General features: G+C 41.8%; 1 protein-coding gene across 2 annotated transcripts in view; it reads right to left on the bottom strand.

Moving 5' to 3' along the window:
• The window catches only part of CEP85L (centrosomal protein 85 like), a 134,878-nt gene extending 115,367 nt beyond the window's left edge, over positions 1-19,511 (bottom strand). Inside the window, exon 1 of one of the 2 annotated variants that reach the window (XM_050972636.1) lies at positions 19,421-19,511. In XM_050972636.1, the coding sequence (XP_050828593.1) occupies positions 19,421-19,433 (13 nt within the window). In that variant the 5' untranslated portion in view covers positions 19,434-19,511. The other variant, XM_030235936.2, reaches the window with a different exon arrangement.
• Positions 19,512-22,254: the final 2,743 nt, after the last annotated feature.

Here is a 22,254-nt window from a genome sequence, read left to right as displayed (position 1 = left end):
TAGAGAAAGAATGGTTATATTAGACAGATTTTTATTAAAGACAGCTTTAGTTTTTCAAACAGCACAGGTTTTTTTGGCTGGCAGAGTATCATCTTGCCTAGTGAAAACTGTTTTCCCTTGGAAAGCAGAGACGGGTAGAGGATGTACCCAAGAAAAGACAATTCCTCTTGGCTGACCTAAGCAGAAGTATTGGCTTGGCTCTCTGAAAGGAGTTCTTTCTTACTGCTGGTAAGTTGTTCAGCAGCTATACAGATTAAATGGGTTTTTGTTTGGGTTGTTTTTTGGGGTTGTTCCTTTGGGGGTTTTTTTTTGGGGGGGGAGGGGTGGGCTAGGGTGGGGAATGTGGTGTTTGGTTTTGTTTTTCATTCCAAAAGAAGAAAAAGGGAGGCTAAAATTAGCTGCAAGCTCATTCATAACAGATCAAAATCATAACAGATTTTGGAACTTTAGCAGATGGTAATGAAGAGAGCCGTGGGAGATATAGTAAAAAAAGGTGATTTTCCACATCTGCAGAAGAGGAATGATGGAAATTAAGAAGAAAATTCTGAAATAGCATTAACTCCCAGACTAAAATTAAGGGATAGTTAGTTTTTCAGAAATAAGGAACAGGCTCCTGGTAGGAGGTCTGAATTTTCATTTGCCTCTTGAACAGCATGAAGTGCGCTGTCAGTTCTCACTAAATAGCAAGAGTCAAATGTAATGTTCTGGATGCTACACAGAAACATATTTATGTACCATGAAGTAGTAGGAATGTGACAGTATCAAGTTTTGGAGTTTTCATGTTCTCTTCAAAAACTCTTCAGTTCAGAAACTATTCCAATTTTCTTTGATGTAAAAGTTTTAGGCAGAAAAATAAGTAGCTTGATAAGTCTTTTCTTGCTTGCTTTCATGAAGTCTGGGCAGTCAGTAGAAAAAAAGAAAGGAGAAAAGGAGAAACAGAAAAAGGGTGAGAAGAAAGCTCTGAAAACCTGTAAATCTGCTTCATCTTGGAGAGGATAGGAGGGAAGCTTGGGGAGTAACATTATACTAATTCCTCTTTGGAATAATTTATAAAATTGGATATGCAGATAATTCACATACTGTAAGCAAAATTGGCCTGGAGACCACACAACCCAGCAGAGCTTCCAGAAGGCCCAGCTGTTCCTGTCCTTCAGGACACATCATTGCTCAGTGCTTTGCTTACAAGCTGAGGTCTTTTTTGTCACCATAAACAAAGAGAAATTCAAACCAAGCAGCCAACCCTGCTCACTGTCTATACACAGGGATTTCTGAGAAAGAGGAAGAAAAATCCCAGCTAGTCCAAAAGCAAAAGGACATTGCTTAAAGACAGCTATTTCCTTCCTTTAATTTGCATTGTCCTTACTCTTACTTGAATTGGATCATTGTTAAATGAGAGAAAGATAAAATAGAAAGCCATGGAAAAAATCTAATAGATATATTCCCTTCTGGGCACTGGTATCAACAATCAAGTTACATTGGTTACCTTGTTTGTGATCTGTCCTTGTTCCCATCAGGAAGGCTTGCAATTCCATTTAGAGTCCCCCTCCTTAGTGAAACAGTGTTCAAGCACAACTATTCATTTCCAAGTGGCAAGATAGCAACCACATGTTAACAATTTCCTTCTCAAGACCTAGATGCTGCAAGTGAAAAATCATGCCTTGGCTTTCTGCCTGCCTCTGTCTGGCTTAATTAGCTGATCACACCAACAATCTCAGCTAAAATGATTCTCAGTAAAAGGGTAGGGGGGAGCTGCTTGAGCAGAACTGGTGAAGCTTTACACTGAGCTACTACCCTAGCAAGATCCGAGAAGAAAGGATCAAGGGCTTTGGCTCAGCACCTTCCTTTCCAGACAGAATTTAAATTTTTGGAGACTGAAAGCAGGATTCTGAATAAAGCTTGATGTCTTCTAAAACTGCAATAACTGCAGTTTTAGCTACACAAGTTCAGACATTGGTCTTGGGGGATTGTTTGGGTCACTGTAGAGAAAGAGAACCACTCTAAAACCAAGAGCAAATCTTTATCACAATTTCCCAAAGTGCTTTGTGTTTAGAATCACTTTGTAGCAGTGAAAATTACATTGAAGAGAAGAATCATAAACATTTGCTCCATTGTCTTAGCTTTATTTTTTTTTCCAGTGACTGAGTGTCATCAGCTCAGTCATAAAACATTATATTTCCCTACTCTTTACTGCTTGGTGGGGGCACTACACAGCATGGTAGCCCCACTTCTGTAGTATATTCACCAGCACAGAACTCATGTTTCAGTGCTCTGCCTGGAGGACTGTACAAAATAAAGTTTTCCATGGTAATCAAGTCAAAATAACATGTCCCGATTTCCTAACGCAACCCTGAAAGTGCTGAACAGCAGTAAAACAAACACTTGATAGCATTTATGGTTTAAACACACTTAAAACAAAGATCCGAAAGCCTTCACAAACTGCACTTCTCAACCATCTTGCTGGAATTCTATAGTGTCCAACACAAAGATTTTCCAGCCACAGATTAGTTTTAGTTCCAGTTTCAACTCAGTAAATTGAGGCATACAGACTGAAAGTGCATCCAATTAGCACAGTCAGTTGAAATGGTTTGATTTTTTTCACAATTTAGGATATGATGCATAGATCTCCAGTGAAGACATGATGGTTTATTCACATCATCCCACAGATTAAGAGAGTCCCATGTGTTTATTCAATGCAGGGCTGGTTTGCTTCAGCAGATGAGTGCATATTAGCAAACTGAAAAGGAATGCAGCAGCCCATCTCCTATAAACACCATTTGGCTATTTAAGCCTACACTGCTCTAGGAATAGAATTATATCTCACAAACACCACCAAATGCCGGAGCATATAATTTATTCACTGCACGCTATATTATTTTCAAATCAGATTTTATCTGTCTCTGACTATATAAAGCTGGGGAAATAGTCTCATACACATGGAACACTTCTGCTCTGAGGAATTATACCACTTTGGAATCAATTTACAGGCTGTGCATTGAAGATCAATCTACAAGGCAGATTCAGATTTTGATTTGGGTCTTGCTTCTGGTTCAGTGACTGACCTCAGATGTGTTCCCTGGCATTTGTTTTTCACTGAGACTTTGCTGGCTCTGCTTTCCTTTGTCCTATCTCATTTTCTGTTGCCAGCCCTGGTATCTCCTCCTTGCTTAAACACAGCCTCTGGGATGCTGTCTTCTCCAAGCTAAGAACAAGGACCTTAACATGCCCACAAACACTGTTCATCCAGGTGAAGACCATGCAGTCAGGTCAGCAGTCTGCAAACTTTCCTACAAATGCTCCCTTATTTTAGCCAAGTAAGGACCATAATCCATTTTAGTGCCCCAACATGTAAAGATGATTCAAATTAAAAAAACCAAGAAGGTTACATTTGATGCAGGCAGATAATGAAGCCTTAGGACACAGTCCTGTCTAATCCATCTAATTAAAACTGGGAGCTTGAAATGTACTTTGGACTGTACAGTTTTGCACACAGAGGATACACTCTGATCTTTTCTGCCTCCTCCTTTAGTTAAGCTAGGTTTTCACACCGACAGCAGAGCTATTGTGTGCATGACATTTACTGCTGGAAATGGATGCTGTGTCTTGGCAATGAATGGAAAATCTGAGCATTAGCAATGAAAAGATATCTTCAGAGTGTTCCTTGGTCTCTTGTTAGTCATTCAACGTAGAGGAATTCAGCACAGAGGAAACACGCTGGGTGAATGTCAGTGTTCCCAGCTCTGCCTGAAGAAAGAAAAATCCTGCTATAAAATAGAGTATGGGCACTGAGCATGACAGCATCCAGATTTTCAGTGCACACCAATGAAAACCTTCCTGACAGCAGAGTTCCAGCAACCCAGCTGGGGTTTATTTGGGAAACGTGCAGTTTTCCATATAAGAAAGTAAACTGGGATGCTTGTTTTCAGATTGTATGGAAAAATCTAATTGCTCTGACTAATTTGTATTTAGATGCAGCTTTATAGCCTGCAGCAAGAAGACACAGTCAGAAGGCTGGAAAGTATAGTGTCATCTGAACCAGAAGTTCCCCATTTTTTTTTAACCTCCCTTGAGAATTGTGTCCATGGTCTCTGTCTGACTGGATTCCCAGGAGACAACACAAGCTCTTGCACAGGTATGGCTCTAAGGCTTTGCATTCACTTACCCTTTCACCAGGTTTATATCCCTTACCAACTTCACCTGAGTATGCTTTTCTGTCTGTCTGGATCAGTGTCCTCTGTCAGACAGCAAACCCTTTCCCAGCTGAAGACAATTGCCACCCTGCAACCTTTTATAAAGGAGCTCACAGCCTGGGTGACATCCCAAACACTGTGTGTGTGCCTGGTTGCTGTGTGCACAGGCTGGCACCACGAGGGGACCAGAGCCAGCTCCAGGCTCTGCCTGCCACACACTCACTCTGGATCTGACGCGTGCGCAGGGGTCCACAGCTTTATTCCTTGCAGTGGCTTTGTAGGTGACGATCGAGGATGCACAGAACAAGCCACAGAGCCTATGCAATTTAAAACTAAGCTGGGTTACTCACACAAGCATGTAATAAAATTTCTAATCTAGATTTTGTATGTCTTTCAAGCCAGGACCAAATAAAAATAAAGATATTTTTGCTTGGCACAAGATGGTTGTTGTAATTTCCCTGCCCTTAGCAATAATGCCATGAGGATGACGCTCTTCTGACTGATGTGTTGTGTAATGATCTTTTGCATATAATTAGTCATGCAATTAGACTGAAAATTGCTGTCTAAAAGTTCTGTTGAGCATTTATGCCCTGCATTTTCTCATTTGATTCATACTGAAAAATAGGGAATATATCCAGTCAGTTGAGGTGACACTCAAAGTTGCTCTTTTTGCAGTACCATCCATTATAAATGTTACTTACAGCAGCTGTATTTAATTTCATGCTGGCAACATAGATTAAAAAGGAACCCAATTTCATTTGTTTACAGATTCTAAACAAAAGATAATTATTTGGCTACGGAAAAATTATCAATAGCTTATCTAAAACCTGCTTCCTTCAGAGTTTCGAGAACTCAGAGAAGGAGAGGGAGGAATTTAGTGAAAATTTTTGCTGTTCTTAAAGAAGACTAAACTTAAGTCGAAGCAATCAAGGAACTGACTTTCAGAAGTTGTTATTTTAATTTATGTTAGGAAAAATAAAAGTTTCTGTCTTTCCTTTATGTCATTATTACAGTATACCATTATATACAGGCTTTTTGTTAGATGAAATTTTTCTGGTGAATCATGATGAGGTATAGCTTTGGCTCTTAAATGATGTATAATTGTTTCATATTTACATTTTTTCACACTTTTTTTTTTTGCTAAATAAATTCTAGAACTTACTGAACAGTGAGTTTACTGCACGATGCAGTTTTAAAACATGCACAAAACCAATTCTGCACACAAATGTTTCTGTGGAGAGTTAAAGCTGAAGTAATTTGGCACCAGAGCAACAGCGTGGGTCAAGTTTTTATATTGGGCAGGCAAGAAAATGTGGTTATTTGGAAGAAGTAATTTAGGATAAAATATATACACAAGCCAAAATCTAATCAAGGTGCTTGCTTCACTAAATGTATTTACATGGGTGCAAGTATGGTAGAAAAACCCTGAAAGGACACACAGGAACATTAAATGAGACAAATGCATTTACCAATCACATTACAGGTCAGTGAACAAAAGATGCTGTCCTTGACACATAGTCACTGGTCTATAAAGAGAGATGTGTGTTTCATCTTAGCCTCGTTTCCAGTGGACAGATGACATTATTTTGCAAAGCCTGTAGTACCACAAGGCCTTACATCAACATTGCCACATCTGTAGAGTAACAATTTCCAGGCTCGGTAGGTAACAAGTTCCAGACTTGGTGATTTTTACCCCTAGAGCTGCCCAAAAGGATACATGGGAATATTAATGAGAAAGCAGCACTGCTGCCCTTTTGGATGGTGCACTCCTGTTCACTTTGCCATCCATCAAGTGCAGCATGAATGGGCAATGCCATGCAGCTCCCCAGGACACTGCAGAGAGGGGAGAGAACCATCAGAGAAAATTACATCAGCTGAGCTGCAGAGCATGAATGATAGAGCCAGCAGGGCCCAGTGCACCTTCCTTAATACCATCGTGATGCCATTTGACAGAAACCAGCTGCTCTGGTCATGTTCTTCACACCATACCCAGCCCTGCCACCAGAACATGCAGACAAGACCCAAGTGTCTGATGCTCTTGTGCTTTGTTTTGTTTTCAGTAATTTCATTTACTTATGTAGATTGATGATCTTGTAATTAAAACAAAGAATCACCATCAACAAATGTCTCAGACCTTTAAAGAAATTCATACTGATTTCCATGTCAGCACTGAAAATACAGTATTAAGCCCAGTAAAAACAGACTTTTTAAAATATTTCTGCCTATTTCACAAGGAAATAATCTGAATACATGTCTAGTGGCACTCCATCTCTAGTTATTCAGAAACTTCCTGTCAGAAATGAATTCTCTTGGCTTGCTTTACCAGAGGAATTGCTGCATACATGCCAAATCAACAAATCACTGGGTAATTCATAATGATGGCTTATCAAGTAACTGATAGAAAGTGTTGCATGCGTAGGAGGACTAGACTAATCTTAGAAAAGAGAGGGATAAATGTTCAACCCCCCATTCCTAGATTTGCATTATTAGTGCCCTTATTGATGCTTAGCATCAGTGGGATAACACTTTTTTATGCTGTTTTTTTCCTTTGCTGAAGAAAAGAGATCAGGATCAGTTTGGATGTAGCATTGTTCTCAGTTGAGATAGGTGGATCCCTGGGTGTCCTAAGAGATAACCTGGGGTGCACAGGGTCCTGGGGAGTCTGGCTCCTGGCAAAGTCCCTGGCCCCAAAGCTTCCCCACAGCTGTCTCCTGGACTTATCTTCCAGGGGAAGAGTTGCCCCTGTGCTGCCTGGATGCCCACTGGAGCATGGGTGGCCTGGCAGCAGGCTGAGCCAGCAGGCAGAGGGCCATGTCACGAGTAAAGTCAGTTCTGAGCCAGGCTGCCTCCTCACTTGCTTCTTTGCTGAACTCAAAAGCAAAATGGACATCTTGCAGTGGAAAACCTCAATGCCAGTGCAGCAAGCGTTCTCCTGCTGGAGAGGCCTGCCAGAGAGCACCCCAGCACTGCTCCTGCTGCCTGGCAGAGCCACTGTGGCATAGAAAGGGGTCCAGCCAAAAGAGGGACAAGCTTTGCCCTTGGAGCAGTGGGCTATTTCATGGGAGTCATACTGCTCCTGGGCCAGGAAACTCCTGGGAACAGTGTTTTTTCCTCCTTAGAGTGCACAGCTGCACCTTGTCTTCCATACTTGTCTGTCTCAAAAAGTGATTGTCACACTAAATTCTCCCAGGAGAATTTTTTTTTATTTGTAGTGAGACAGCAAAACATACAAACAAAAGAGATTTCACAAAAATACTTCTATGATTATTTTTCTAGAGCGCTCACAAAAGCTGTTGTGTTTGGCAATGAGTTTAACAGTCCCTTGTGTTGTTCAACTCTTTACCTTTAAATAACACTCCTAAATACTCCTGTACTCTTTTATCTGCCTGTTCCATGATGCTTCTGCAGGAAAAATGACCTCATATATTTGCACCTCCCATATTTGCACACTGTAAAGTTCATCATTAGAAAATAAACAGGAAAAACCACCCCTTTGAAATTTGCACAGCCTAAAGCATCTCTGAAAACAAGAGCACTGAACAAAACCTTCCTGTCATTTTATTTTTTATTTCCAGAGTCAGGTTTGGAGCATTTTTTGTACATAAATCAGCGTACAGTAAAGGAAGTGCAGACAGGCAGGAGCTGCAGTTTTCTCAGCTGTGGTAGGACTCTATAGGTCAAATCTAGAGAAAGGCATGCAGGAATCCCAAGAAAGAAATGTTGTTTTACATGGCCTACATGTCTATTGCACCAGTAGCTTTCTGGCTGCTTTCCCCTCTTCTATATTTTATATCATTCCTCTTAGTACTGAAAAAAAACAGGCTTAGGATCTAAATTCTGAGACTCTTGTGAAAGCTTTGACACAGATCTGCATACAAGTGTTGTGAAGCCAAATGTGATTTCTGTGATTCTATGATTTTTATTCTTTGTTCAATTCTCACCTTATACTGCGTTCTTCATAAGCAGTTGTACAGAAGTGCAGGATTTGTTTTACTTCTCAAATTGAAAATGAAATTTAATTTTCAGCTGCTCCAGAAAAGGAACAGACCACTTGTGCTGAAAGTTGTCTCCTCCTGCTGCCTTTGCTTGCCCAGCATGATCGATGGCACATTTATGTCGTGAGCAAAGGGCCCTGCCATTTCTTCTGTAGGATCTGAGGTGGTGAAAGTGCTTTGTTATCTGATTACCAAAAACCTCCAAGCCAGCAAACCCAGAGATCTAAACTAGCTCAAAAGGAAGTTAAACCAGGCTCCTGTGGAGAGCTGCTCCTCCTCCAAAGGATTTATGTCTTTCTCTAGAGATCACAAAAATACATAATGGATCAAGAAGATAACCACAACTATAAAGAGAACAGGTGTGTGCTCTTATGTCCTCTTCTAAAATGTCCTACATGCAAAAGTATTTACTGGAATCCCTACATGGAACATTCACTAGTTTTTACACTGTTGTAGGAACACTAGAAAACATTTTTGTGTATTAAACAATGTTAAAGTTTTCACTTTTTTGTCCTATAGCTAGTATATTATGGGTTTGCAAGCTGAGTCTCTTCTTTAAAATTATTCTGTGCAAGTTGCTGACAAGTGTATAATATCTGCACAGTGGGAATAAAGCATTTAAAATCATGGAGCCATATTCTGCACACACTTACTCTACTGTAAATCCCAAGTAACTCTGCTGACTTCACTGCATTTTAACTAGATTTATAATGAAATTCTGAAATTGTCCTGTACTTCCACTGATTAAGCTTCAAAGTCACTTTAAGCTTCAAAGACATTTTAGACAGTGTTACATAAGCATCTTGCTAGATACTCTATGACTTCAGTTAAAAAACAATGATGGCAACAATTACCATTTCTCCTTCAATCTTCTTTAGTACTGCTGGAACTAGAAAAAAAAATACTACCTTTTTTTGAAAGCTGTACAACATTATTTTCACTTATGATCCTATTCTCTGGCTCAAAGAAACACAAAAGGTACACCTAGAAGCAACCTACCTGGTGACATAGTTAATCCCCTGAAAAATATAAAAATTTTTTAAAGTTTAGCATTATTGTCTTCAGCATCCTCTCAAATGTCCCAAAGAATACAGCTTCTAGCACTTCTCAAGGAACTCCAGAATCTCAATATGCTGACCTGGGGACTGTGAAATAACAGTCCAGTCCAGGGCAGTATCTTTCTCCTTGTAGTAAAAAAAGTAGGCATGAAGTAAGACAAACCCCAAACCCTAAACCAAGATCAAGCCCCTGAGATCTACCTGAGACAATACTCAATACTACCTCTGGAATTTTATTGCTTTGCACTATCCCAAATGTTTTCCCTCTGGAAAGCACTCTCCATAGCCTCTGTCATGGAGCACTGGATCCATCTCATAGCTTTACTAGCTCATGTTAGACCCACCAAACATTCCTAACAGGATCAACAGGCCCTGAAACCTGGCTTGTTTTTGGCACTACACTTGCACACCTCATTCACAGCCGGAGCAGTTCTGATGTGGAGTTCTGCAGTATCAGTGTAATTGTGCTGGGCTGGTGCGTTCAAGCAGAGGTTGCACAGCACAAGGTTTGCAACATGAATATAGGGAGTGGAGACCAGAAAGATCATTAATTCATACAGGTAAATACATACTGCATTCTCTGACTCTCCTATTTTTCTTCTGGCCAGTTATTGGTAGCAATTTTTCAATCTGCATGGAAGATATTTTGACCTTGGGAAGTCCTTTTGGCTACATGGAAAAGGAATTACTCCCTGTGTTGCACTTCCATTCATGCCACTGATTAAGTTGGACTCATCAGAATCACAGAATAAGCTGCATTGGAAGGGATCCTCAAAGATCATTGAGTCCCACTCCAGCCCTACACAGCATCATCCCAAGACTTTTCAATCATTTTCCATGGCAAAATAAATTCCTGCTAGCACAAGCCCATGTGCATTACATACTGTGTGTTTTTACCCCTTCACCTCAGCCTTTACTTTTACCATGCTATTTTATTTGGTCTCAGCATTTATGCACTGCAGGAAACTATTAACACATGAAACCTTCCTTTTCACAGATATGATATCTTAATTAAACACAGAGTTAATTATCTCAGCCTTTATAACTGTGATTAATTCCAACAAGTTAACCTTTATTTTCCTTTATGTTCAATACAGGGAACTGCTTTGGGTGCTTGCTTATTCCACTAAAACCCTCCCCCTGAGCACTGTCTCCAAGCAATGGCTCTCCAAAAGTATGAGAAAGGAGGGACTGGTTGTCTCCACAGAAGTTTTTGCTCTCTAGCTCTGCAAGTCCTCCAAATCCTGGAGCTTGGGCCAAACAGAGAACAAGCTGAAGAAAGATGCCTCCCATCTCAGCTTCACAGTTACTTCTTCAAGTCAATGTGAGCCAAAAGTTCCCTGACACACAAGAAGCAAGAAGGGCTTAGGAAATATAAATGTCAGATTGCTCCAGCCAAAACACAAAATGCTGCTTGAACATTGGTGGAAGATTTGTATCTCACGTGTGACAGGTGTTCTGAATGTGAGCTAAGAAAGACTTGGAACTTGGGCTTTGTGTGTCTCCACTATGGGCTGCCAAAGCTCACCTGACAGGACACCTACACAACCAATTCAAAACCACAGAATCATTTAGGTCACAAAAGACCTTTAAGATCATCAGCTACAACCATAAACCTAACATTGCCAAGACCATCAATGGAAATGGATTCAGTTTCAACTAGTTTTTTTTTTTTTTCTGTTTCTATTTTGAAACCACATAAGGCTACCCACTGCAGCTGATGCCTGATCATAGCAGAACCACAAGCTCAAGCAAATTAACTTAATCTATGCAAAGGAGTGCTGCTGCTTTAAGTTGGGGTCTGTCTGCAATGAGTAACTCAGTGTGCAACAGCCAGAGTGTGAATTTGCAGCCCACAAACTCATCTGCACAAGGCTTTTGCACAGTCATTGGAAAAGCAGACTAAAACAGAGTAAACAGTAACTTTACTGTAATATATATTGGATACTGAGAACACCCATAAAAATATAGTTCAAAGTAGCTAATGAACTAAACATTCACCTCCTGGCTAAGTATCCGCTTATTTGTTCCATGTATTAATATGCAACCTAAATTAGAAACCATTTGAGTTGGTGAACCTCATGTTTCCTCCTGTGCCAAGGCAAATATAAAACCAGAAGCACTAACAGGTGGGAACAGAGGAGGAGGGACTTGTACTCCAGTAATCCACACAAGCACCAGCACTCAGTTCTTCTCCCACCCAGCTTCTCCCTCTGCTCTCCCCTGCCCCAAAGCTCAGTGTCCTGCCCCACAGCCCAGCTTGTCCCTGTTCCCTGGTTTGGTCACTCACTTCCCTGCTTCCTCAGGGCTAGCTGCAGCCCAGTGATGGCCCCAGCCTGGCCCAGCAGAGCAGCCTGTTTCCTGAATGCCTCCTGACTTTCCACTGAACTGCCCTATCATCATCACAGCTAAACAAATAAAAGAATTTCCAGTTAAAAGGGCTTAATTATCTTTGATTTAATGCTTGTCAAAAGTTTTTCCCTCCTGATATAACTGATGTAAAATTCCAGGAAATGATCAGTTAAACCCAAGGAGAGTCTGAGTGGACACTTGTGCTGGCTGGACACACAGATAGAGCATCCAGCCAGTCCCAGAATACATTGCCATGCTGGAGCATGCTGCCTGAAGTTTTCAGAATTCTATTTTCTGCCATATTCTAACTCATACCATGCATTTTTTCCGTCTCCCCAAGCCACAGCCAGGGGATCTCACTGGTTCCTGGCCCTGTGGGAGAAGGGTGAGGTGGGTGTCCCACACTGAGCCACAGAGCCCCATGGAGGTGTCACACATCACTTGGCCTCCAGCCTGGCATGTGTGCCTCTCCAGATCCAGTGCCAGGCCATGAGTCCTGATGCAGGCAGTGTGGCTCTTATGGCATCTGCTCTGCTTCCCAGGCTTAAAAGCAGGGAATGAAAGAGAATAAAAGCCCCTCTCCAAAGCAGACTCTTTCTGACACCCCGTGTCTGTATAATCTCAGTCTCCTGGCTGGGGCCTGTGGAGTAGTGCCAGCAGGAATACCAACACAGGGCTTCTCTTCCTCACCATCTCCACCAATACTGCTCACCAGAGATGTGTTTCTCTCACATGTGTAAGATAATTTCCAAAACAAAGGATTTAAATACACATGACTAATCTTATTTGGATTTTGGCCAGAAGAACTAAACAAAAGCCTTTTAAATAATAAGATAATAATAGCAAAATCATACTATTGTATTTTAGAAATATTTATTCAAAACTGTAAGAAATAACTGCTCAAAATATTCAGGCACATACCAGAAGTTCTATCATTTGGGCACATATTTTATGGGGGTTTTTGAGCCTAACCCTTTCATTTTTTTCTGCTCAGTTTCTCATGAGCCTGGCTGGTTTTTCTCCCATTCCTTGCTCCTCTGTGGGTAATCACATTCTCTGTGCAGCTTCCTCATCACTCTGCTTGGATGTCACCTTCTCACCATCTGCCTTGCTTGGGTGTTTGCTCAGACAAGCTTTTCTTGCTATGGGACCTCTGAACTGATGCTCTCTCTGCTCCCCTCCAGCTCTGCCCCAGGAGCTTTGCAAAACTGAATTAATGAGTGTGGACAGCATCATTTTGAAAAGTGCCAGGCATTTTACATAAGATGGAAAGACACACTTTTACAGCAGCAAAACCTCTGCAGGAGTAAAGACACATCTTGGCCAGAAAACAGAGTTCTTTTACAAGAGTTTTTGTGCTTAACCTTTTAAACTGCTCTGTTATTTAAATTACAAAAAACCTAAATTCTGTTATTTGAAATGCTGAGTGAAGAGGCTGCTGTGTAAAAGGGGGTCAGAAAAGGTCAACATGTTTTTCTAAATGTCCAGCAGAAGGACAGGGTTGTGTTCCACAAAAATCAGGCCAGTCTTGTGTCCAGGAGGCTTTTGTTTCCTGCCTTTTTTCTTGCACATGACGTGCATTTACGTGCAGGGTAGCTGCCCAAGCACCATTTTTATTGATTTGTGCTGCTATTCCATAGGAAATGGCGACTGCTGTGCAGAGTGCTTCCAGCAGATAAAATGCTGGATGGGAGCAAATGGTGGTCCATAAGTAAGGTGAAGGATATTAACTCCAAACAGTCACTAAATCTTTAGGAAATGCCCTGACCTCTGTTGGTTATTGCTATAAAAACTGGGAAAAAAAAAACCCAGGCATTTTTTCTCTATGACATAATCACCACTGGTATGCATAGAATATATATTAGTAAATCCTTTGGCTCTCTCTCTGTTCTCTAGTCACCATAATTTGCTATTTTGGGGGAAATACATGCTAATGTGCTGGGAAGAGTTAGGGAAGGAAACCATTATTGCTTTGAAAACCACAGTCAGAAATGAAGGCTGAGTTTCTCATTTTCTAAAGTGTCTTTACTTCCCTTAGCATCACTTTTTAAATCCTTATTGTTGTTTGGAACTTTAGGCTCCAATCCTTGGAGCCGTTTTACTTCATTCCTTCCCCAGGGTAGCTCCTGTTATTTTTATCTTGGAGGATTCCCCAGAATAGAGCTGCAGGGTGTTTGTGTGTGACAGATGTGTGTGCAGAGGAGGAAATGAGAACAGAAATGCATCATCAGCATTTGAAAGGGATGCTATGGCACAGAGCACCAGCAAGCAGCTCTGGATGCAGATAGTGATGGACAAAGTGGGCAAAACTACACCTCTGCTTGAAGGGGGAGTTATAAAAGTGAGAAGCTTCAAAGGAGGGTAGCTACTTCCACTTAATTCTCAGCACTTCACTGAGGTTTTTGTTGTGCAATCTCTTCTCCCCCATGCATTTCACCCAGTGTGTGCTCCTCCTACCAATCTGCTTTATGGACATTTTATTGCTTTTAAGAAGCTCTCAGAAGACACTTCAGCTTATGTGAGACTAACAAGATTTCAGTGCCCTGTGTCCTTGTTCCTCACAAGACATCACTGCACAAACTATTCCAAGGAATTCTTTCAGAAGGGACACCATACTGTTGCCCATAAATCTAAGGGCAGCAGATGGCAGAATTAAAACTATGATGACACTAAGTGATACAAGTTAATTAAATAAGGCAGAGGAGTATTTTAACAAATGCTATCCTGCCACACAAGTCAGCAGTATTTTAAAGATACTGCTATTGGATTTCCATCAGAGTCAGCAATAGATGCCACAGTCTTTGGATAAGATCCTCTGCCTTCCTGCAGGCTGTTGAGAAGGAGATGGAGGCAAGACCAGTGTCTGAAATGACTTGGAGGATGATGAAAGCATTGTTTAGTACAGCCCCAATTTGGGTACTGATGATACACATTGGAAAATTAAAAGAGCTCTTTAAAAGCTGTGGTAGCAACATTTTTGATTGAAGGTAAACACTAGGTATGTATGATTAGAGCAACTTTTGTTACAGGGTCTAGGGAGAGTTGCAAGATCTAACAGATCTGCTCCAGTCATTTATAGGTGGAGCTAAATTGCAACACACTCCACTTCTCCTATTCTTTTTTTGTTAATCCCCTTCTCTGCTTTCTCAAGACCATTCACAAATGCTAAGTTCACTGACAGTGAAACTTGCTTTTTTACAGGTGCTGCGTGGAATCATAGAACCACAGAATAAGCTGAACTGGAAATGACCCATCAAATCATCAAATCCAGCTCCTGGCCCTGCACAAGACACCCCAAGAGTCACACCATGTCCCTGAGAGTGTTGTCCAAATGTTTCTTTAATTCTGTCAGGCTGGTGCTGTGACCACTTCCCTGTTCCAGTGCCATTAATCCATGCATTCCCAGGGGCTTGTAAACCACAGGTTGAAAGTAGGTAATCTCTCCCTCTGTGGAGGCCTTACAAAAGCCCAGAACACCTCCTCTGTACAATCCCTCATGGTTTCCTTAAACAATTTCTATCCCCAGTGATCAAGCACTTTGCACAAAAGGTGATCCACCACAGCCACAGCACTGCCTTGTTACTATCCATGTGATTCTCATTTCTCCATTGCCACTGCTTTTGCCAGGTTTCTACATACTGATCAGCACTTCAACTCACCAGTCTGCAGAAACTGTTGTCTTTACTCTTCAAATCTTTATTCTCTGTGTTCACAAAACAAATCTTCCTATTGTGACCTTTCTGCCATTTTAGCTCCATTAATGAGGTCCTCCAAGAAGGCTGGGAAGGTGCTGAGAGATAACAGACATCCTATCTAGTGCTGGGTACCACCATGAACCAATTGCTTGTGGTTTTTGTCAAGGTTACTGATTTTACTGCACCTGAGAAGTTTTTGGGAGCCAAGCTTACCTGCCTCTGCTGATTCCAGCAGTGCTTTGTGAAGCACAAAGTGCTTTACTGACAGCTAAGTGTGATCTGACAGATCACAGCTGTTTGAAAAGGATCTAATTTCCCTGATCAGCCATCTCTGGTGATTTGTGCAGCTTAGCAGTTCACTTTTCTTAGGCACTAACAGTAGAATTGACTTTTCTCATTCTTTTATGACTTTTCTCATTCTTTTTTCCCCTATCTTTCTGTGTATTATATAGCCCAGGTACCTTCCTGAACAGACCAGCTCCTCTTCCCCTGGATCATTTTGCTCAGAGGCATTCACTCTTCGGATCTTTTGTTTTCACTGATTTCTGGATGGCACTCTTAACTTTCCCTGCTACAATGCAATCCTCCTCCTCATCATTCTGCTTGCAGACTTCTATATTTTGAATATTATCTTGTCTTTAGAGTGTAGTTTCCTGAATCATCAGATGTTCAGCATTGGCGTTCTGGGGTCTGCCTTGTAATCCTTCCTTATTAGTCCCTACTACTCTGGGATGTACTTACTACATCTCTCACCTTGAAAAATCTGAAGACAATTCTGCAATTTCAAAGTTCCTCAAAAAACGGTTTATTTACACTTTATCTGCTTGCTTGCATTTTTTGCAAAGTTTTGGAGGTTTTCCCACTCAAAGTGTGCACACCCCTTCACTGTGCTCCCACCTCTGCCTTTTCACAGGCTCGGATATCTTCTACTATCAAGGGACCTTAATCTCTTTCATGGCATATTCAAGACAGAACTTTTTAAAGACCTCCAGATATTCCTCTGCATTTTCTTCTGGCCTTGTGCCAAAAGCTTTTGGTTCACTATCTTCTCCCAGTCCAGTTGTGTCATAGGTATCTCTGGCATGTTCTACTAATGCCTTGATTTCCCCTCACTGCTTGTGCTGCCATGAAGCCCCAGGAGATCAGCTGGAACCTTGCTCACTGAGATAAACAAGAGTCGAGTGAGTTTCAGGGAAGAATCGCTCATGATACTGTCAATACCAGATGGATTTCTCAGGTCAATTTTCTATTTAGTTTGAGCATAATAATGCACACGTAGATGAGGTAGTAGAAGTTTTGAAGTGAATCATTCACGTACTGGGTTTTGGTTTTGGCTGCAGTTACCCCTGCAAGCTCTCAGCACCAAGATAGATCCAACAGCAAGCAAACATTTCTTTCAGACTGCTTTCTAGACCCTTTGCAGCACAGTCTCCTGAAGCACCCAGATAATATGGATGGATTTCATACAGATGAGGCACACAACAGACACAGAACAGCTAAACTCTGAGCTCCTCTAGCACCTTCACAAGTTCTTTCAAAGCAGAATCTGTACGTGACAAAGTCAGGGGGCTTACCAACTCCAAACTTCATTATCTCATGAGAAAAGAAAAAAAAACCAAAAAAACAACCACATCACATAACTAAAACTTCAGAGAGACTTTGTAAAATAAATAAAGATTTTTTGCTCTGTATAAAATCTTAGGAGAAGCATCTAGTTCAGAGCAGACATGAGTTTTATGAAAGGTACAGCAAAGAATCTAAACTTACATGCACTGTGATACAAAACCCATTTTGTGAATTAGAGGAGCACTGGGCAAAGAGACAAACACAGAATCATGTGGCAGACCAATTGCATTATTTATTATTTAGTAGGGCTTTTGTAATACAATTCCCTACATTGACTTATTTATGAAGTAAGAAAGAAATTGAATTCTTGTGTGAAGAAAATAAGGTTTTATATTCAGCTACTATGCCAGCAAAAATTGAAACTAACAAACATGAGCTGAAAAGATGGCATAATGATCTTAGCCACTTCTTAGGAAATATTGACTGCAGCACATCAAAGCAAATGAAGGAAGTTGCATATAGTAATGATGAAAGATGACACCCAGCTTCTGGTTTCTCAGGCTGCCAAAGATCTTGTGCATTAAAGGCAGCAGGAATGAGAGCTCCCTTTTGCATGAAACTCATCCTCCTCCTGAGCATTCATGGCAAACCATTCACACCACTGCCAGGCTTGGCACGGACCGAGATTTGGGCTGGCACCACCAATGCTAAGCTGCAATAATCCTTTAAAATAAAATTTGCCACCAGGCAGCAGGAAGGTGACTCAGAGTGCAAGATCCTGCTCTCCACGCTTGTCTGACCATGAGCCCCTGCTGGCACTGTCAGTGGTGATGCCCATGAGCACCAATCCTAAGGGTAGTTTCTCTTACACAAAGCCTTTTAGAGACTCACAGGAGACAGGGGAGACAAGATCAATAGTGGCATTGAAAAACACCTTCTCTCTTCTTCACATCAGAGTGTCCATATCGTGTCTGTGACTCTCCTGAAGAGCAGCTTCCTGGCTTCCCACTGTCTGGCATTGTGTTCCTAATTCTGCAGCTGACATACCTAACTCTCACAGCTCACTGAAATAGAGTGTGATGCCCAAGGGCTCCGCATTTCTCTCTACTTGGTCTCAGAAATGGAGATTAGTGCCTAGCACTAAGTCTAGTAAGTCTCACCATTATAAGTCTCTGCATTTTGCACTTCTTCACATAAACTACAGGGATTATCTCGGGCCTTCACATGCCACTTCATGATTTAAACTAGTGTGTTTAGGGGAGTATTTTACTTTACTTAACCTTAGGCAGAATGAATCCTTAAAGTGATAATGCAACAAAACCTGAAGTATCGCTGATGAGCATACAGCTAAAGAATTTATTTTCTTTATTATTCGTTTCCCACACTAATAATAATAATTTTTATAATTTTTATTCTTTTTTTTTTTTTTTTTTTTGCCACTTTTCAAGTTAATGGCTTTCTTTCCTTTTCTAATTCTCACTTTTTCTAGAAGTAACAACAGAAGCTTTGCTTGAGCAAACTGAAACTTAAAATCTGATCAGACACATGTTAAAGAAATTAAAACTTTCTGGGTGAGTGGAAAGAAGAGTGCCACAATTGATTTATCAGTGGCATCCAGGGCTTCCAGGCACTGAGAGACTGAGGAAAACTGGGAGTGCAAAGAACCCACTGAGGCTCCTCGGCGGCCTGAGAAGAACGGCCCCTCTGTGGCTCACTCTGTGCTGGCTTCCTTCCCGCATTACCAGCAAAACAACTGCCTAGCAACTCAGCTTTCCCCACAACATTTCCTGTGTGCCCAGAAAAAAAAGGATAGCACCTAATATTCTCTCTGGATAATCCCCGTGCTCGAGAGCTGTGTCTAGCCCTCTGTACACTTGGGAGCTGTACCCAGCAAAGCAGCTGCTGTCGTGACAGAGAGGGCAGGCAAAGCCAAAGCAGCCCCCTGATCCCCGCTGCAAGTTGTGCAGGTTATCTGCTCCACAGGCAGACAGCGAAGTTGCTGCTTCCCTCCACTGCATCATCTCCCCAAACAAAGGCAGGAAGCCATGGCTGTCAGCAAAAAGGTGCAGACATCCTTCCTAGTGAGAGCCCTGTTTTGTGAGCTGCGAGGGAGCTCTCTAGCACACGCTTCTCAACTGCTGGGAGAGTCCATCCGAAGGTGTAAATAATTAAGCACTTTAAAAAAAACAGTGCTGGCTTAAACATGTGAAATTGCTTTTTCCAGTTACTGCCTTTAAGAAACATTTACAGTCATACAGCAGATTTACCAATAGTTACATTTTCTTACCTGACATCACAGCTGCAGCAGCGTCTTGCAACTCAATATTTAAGTCACTTCTCTCACAGTTTCAGCACCAGTGAGAAAAGAGCTGCCTTGAATCTTCTGCAGCTGTTTCTGAGCAACTTGCTGAGGGGACTGCAGAATACACAGTTTTGCCCATATGTTCTCTGGAAGCACAAGTTTCTCATCCCTCCAAATGTTTGAGAAGCACCATAAAAAAGCTCTAACTGGCATAAATAAGAAAGCACTCTTAACCAAACACACAGAAATTAGGGCAGCAACTTACTTGCCGTCTTCATAACTTCCTCAGGAACATTGTCTTTTCAAATGAGTGGAACAGGAAATCGTGGTGGTAACAGGAGAGCTGCAGGGCTGCAGCTCAAACCACGCACTGCAAAGTGCAGAGGCACTCAGCCCTGGGTTGGTAACAACAACAGGCAGCCGCCTCCCCTCCTTCTTGTACTTTGCATGTAAATCTTAAACTGACGCCATGCGGAGAGAAGTGACTTTAACAAAGATCTATTAGAAATATGTCTGTGAAAAGGCTTTATTGCTCAGAGCTCTGTGCTCAGAATTGCAGCGCTTACCTCTGTGAAATACTCCCAGAGCTGCAGATGAAAAGCATCTGACTGCTGCTGTTTAATGCTGATTTTATCTGGACAGGTGTTCATGGTCTTTATTAAGGGCAACACTGACCTTTAGTTCCTCTTTGTCACACACAGGGATGAACTTGGACCTCTCTTGCCCTGCCTTTTGCGGCAGTGTGGTAGAGATGTGCACGCTCAAGGGCTGAATAGGTCCACAGACATCTCCACATGCCCTTGCATTCTCTGCTGAGGCAGAACATTGTCCATAAGTTAATCAGGACCCTGCTTCTACCTTCTTAAACCGGGTTTCTTAGTAGGGCAGACAGCTCCCTGAATCCTTGCCAGTGTCCCACAGCCTTTGAGACAGGAACTACAATCTCTTTTTTGTTTCTGAATTAGCATCTGACAGATGCAGAAAGCTGCCACTAATATCCAGCTCACAGAAATATGCAAGTAAGACTGGGAACTCATGGAGAAAGCTCTGATAGCATCACATACTGCAGGCATGTGGCGTGTCTGATAACTGGATTGCCTCACCAGGGTTTGTACTTTCAGCTCTGCATTTTTGTCGCTCATTTTAGTACCTAATAAATAGTTAGATAAGGTAGAGAATAGCAGCAGAGCAACAAACTATTCATGCAAGTGGATGAAATGTTGACAACTAAGTTATAACTGCAAGAACAGTTGAAAAATCTTGCAGGGATGTTGTGGTTGTAAAAGAATTACAGAGAAGAGCAGTTGTACAGGACTGCAGGACTGCTGAAGGGCAAATCTAGCCTACAGAACCTGTGTTTCTGGGCACAGGTCAAGAAACTTGCAGAATTCCTCCAGGAACTCCATCTGACTCTGCAGGGTTGGTGAATAGGGAAAAGTGTTTGCTTGCAAGCTGAGTCAGCTCCGTGACACGGACTGCAGGAGGTCCTGCTTACACAGCTACATGTCAGACTAAAAACCACTGGAGACACACATGTAAAAGGAAACATCTGTGCCAGCAAGTCAGCAGCACTGTCTTGCACAACACAAGTCAAAAGGCATGGAAGGAGAAGTTTCACCTGGCTTCAGTGAAATCCATCTGGTTTCTTTGCATTTTTCCCATTAAATAACCGTCAGCCTTTCCTTGCTGCATCTGCAGATAGTCTGAACAGCAGTGGCTGGAAAAACATGGTTTGAGATTCCACAGACCCCCTGCCTGTGCCAAGCACACCTGCTGTGGGGGTTATTTGACACCCTTGGCAATTTTGCCACTTTTTGAAGAACCTGCAAACGAAAATAAAAAGTAGCAATTTCCCCCCCCCCCCACCTCTACTACAATCTTATTAGCAGGTAACAGTAGCAGATGATTTGACAAGAGTGGTGGATATTACTCACTGACTGGAGTGAAGGGGCTGGCCCCTGACACGTCAGACACCTCTGTAATTGATGCAGAATTGAAGGTCCTTTTGTCCTTGAGTTTCATCTTTCATTTCCTGTCTGGTTCTTCTTATTGATTTAACTCTCTCTTTCCTTTTCAAGTGACTCTTCACTTTCCAGCTTCCTCCCTTCTCTCTTATTCCTAGAATCACAATCCAGTTTCAGTTGGAATGCACCTTTAAATGTCATGTAGTCCAACCCCCCTGAAGTGAGCAGGGACATCTTCCACTGGACCAGGCTGCTCAGAGCTCTGTCCAACCCGACCCTGAATATTTCCAGGAATGGTGCATCCACCACCTTCTGAGCAATCTGTGCCAGTGTTTCACCATATAAAATTTGTCCCTTATATGTAATCTAAATCTATCCTCTGTCAGTTTAAATCCATGGCCCCTTGTCCTATTGCTACAGGCTCTACTAAAAAGTTTGACTGCATGGCCTCCTCTTACTAAGAAGACTTCTAGTAAGTAAATATGCAATAAAATAAAAAAATTAAAGGTTTTTTAATATTTTGGTCACTTCCCTTTCTTCCCATGATTTCCCCTTCAGAATGGACTGTATAATGCAATCCTTGGGATTGCTCTCTCCCCTCTCTCCTTGCCCCCAGCTTTTTCAGATATAACCATCATTTCTCTTCAGTCTAACACTGCTGACCCTCTGTGGAAGTTCACCCAGCTGTCCTGTCCCCTCTCTCAGCCCATCACTCTGGCCAAGAATTACCAGTTATTTTGAGCTGTACTGCAGGAATATAGCTGACCTGCAGCATGGCAGGGGAAAGAGGGTCCAGCTGCAACATTATAGGGACCAGCTTCCCAAAAAACCCCTAGATTTCAAATTTCTTCCTTTCTATTTGACTTCAGAGATGTAATTCTTGCAGGAAACCCCCAACAGCTGAAGGAAAAAGCACCTGAATTGTTACAAGCAGTTCAGTTCACAGGGAAGAGATGCCAACACAGCTGCAGAAGAGGGGCCAACTTTGGCCTCAGCATGGGATGGGGTTCTCTAAATTCCTTGTGTTGGAAGTGTTGCTCTTTGCATTGAGCATTTAGACATTTACACTGTGTCTCTTCTTGTTCTTGATGTTTAAGCATTCACCTGGGATTGGGTAAACCCATTTATTGTTTGG

This window comes from Serinus canaria, chromosome 3 (genome assembly GCF_022539315.1).
Source record: "Serinus canaria isolate serCan28SL12 chromosome 3, serCan2020, whole genome shotgun sequence".
In the NCBI taxonomy this organism is placed as follows: domain Eukaryota; kingdom Metazoa; phylum Chordata; class Aves; order Passeriformes; family Fringillidae; genus Serinus; species Serinus canaria.
Note: the sequence above shows the minus strand (reverse complement) of the source record. Positions and strands in the feature narration are given on the sequence as shown.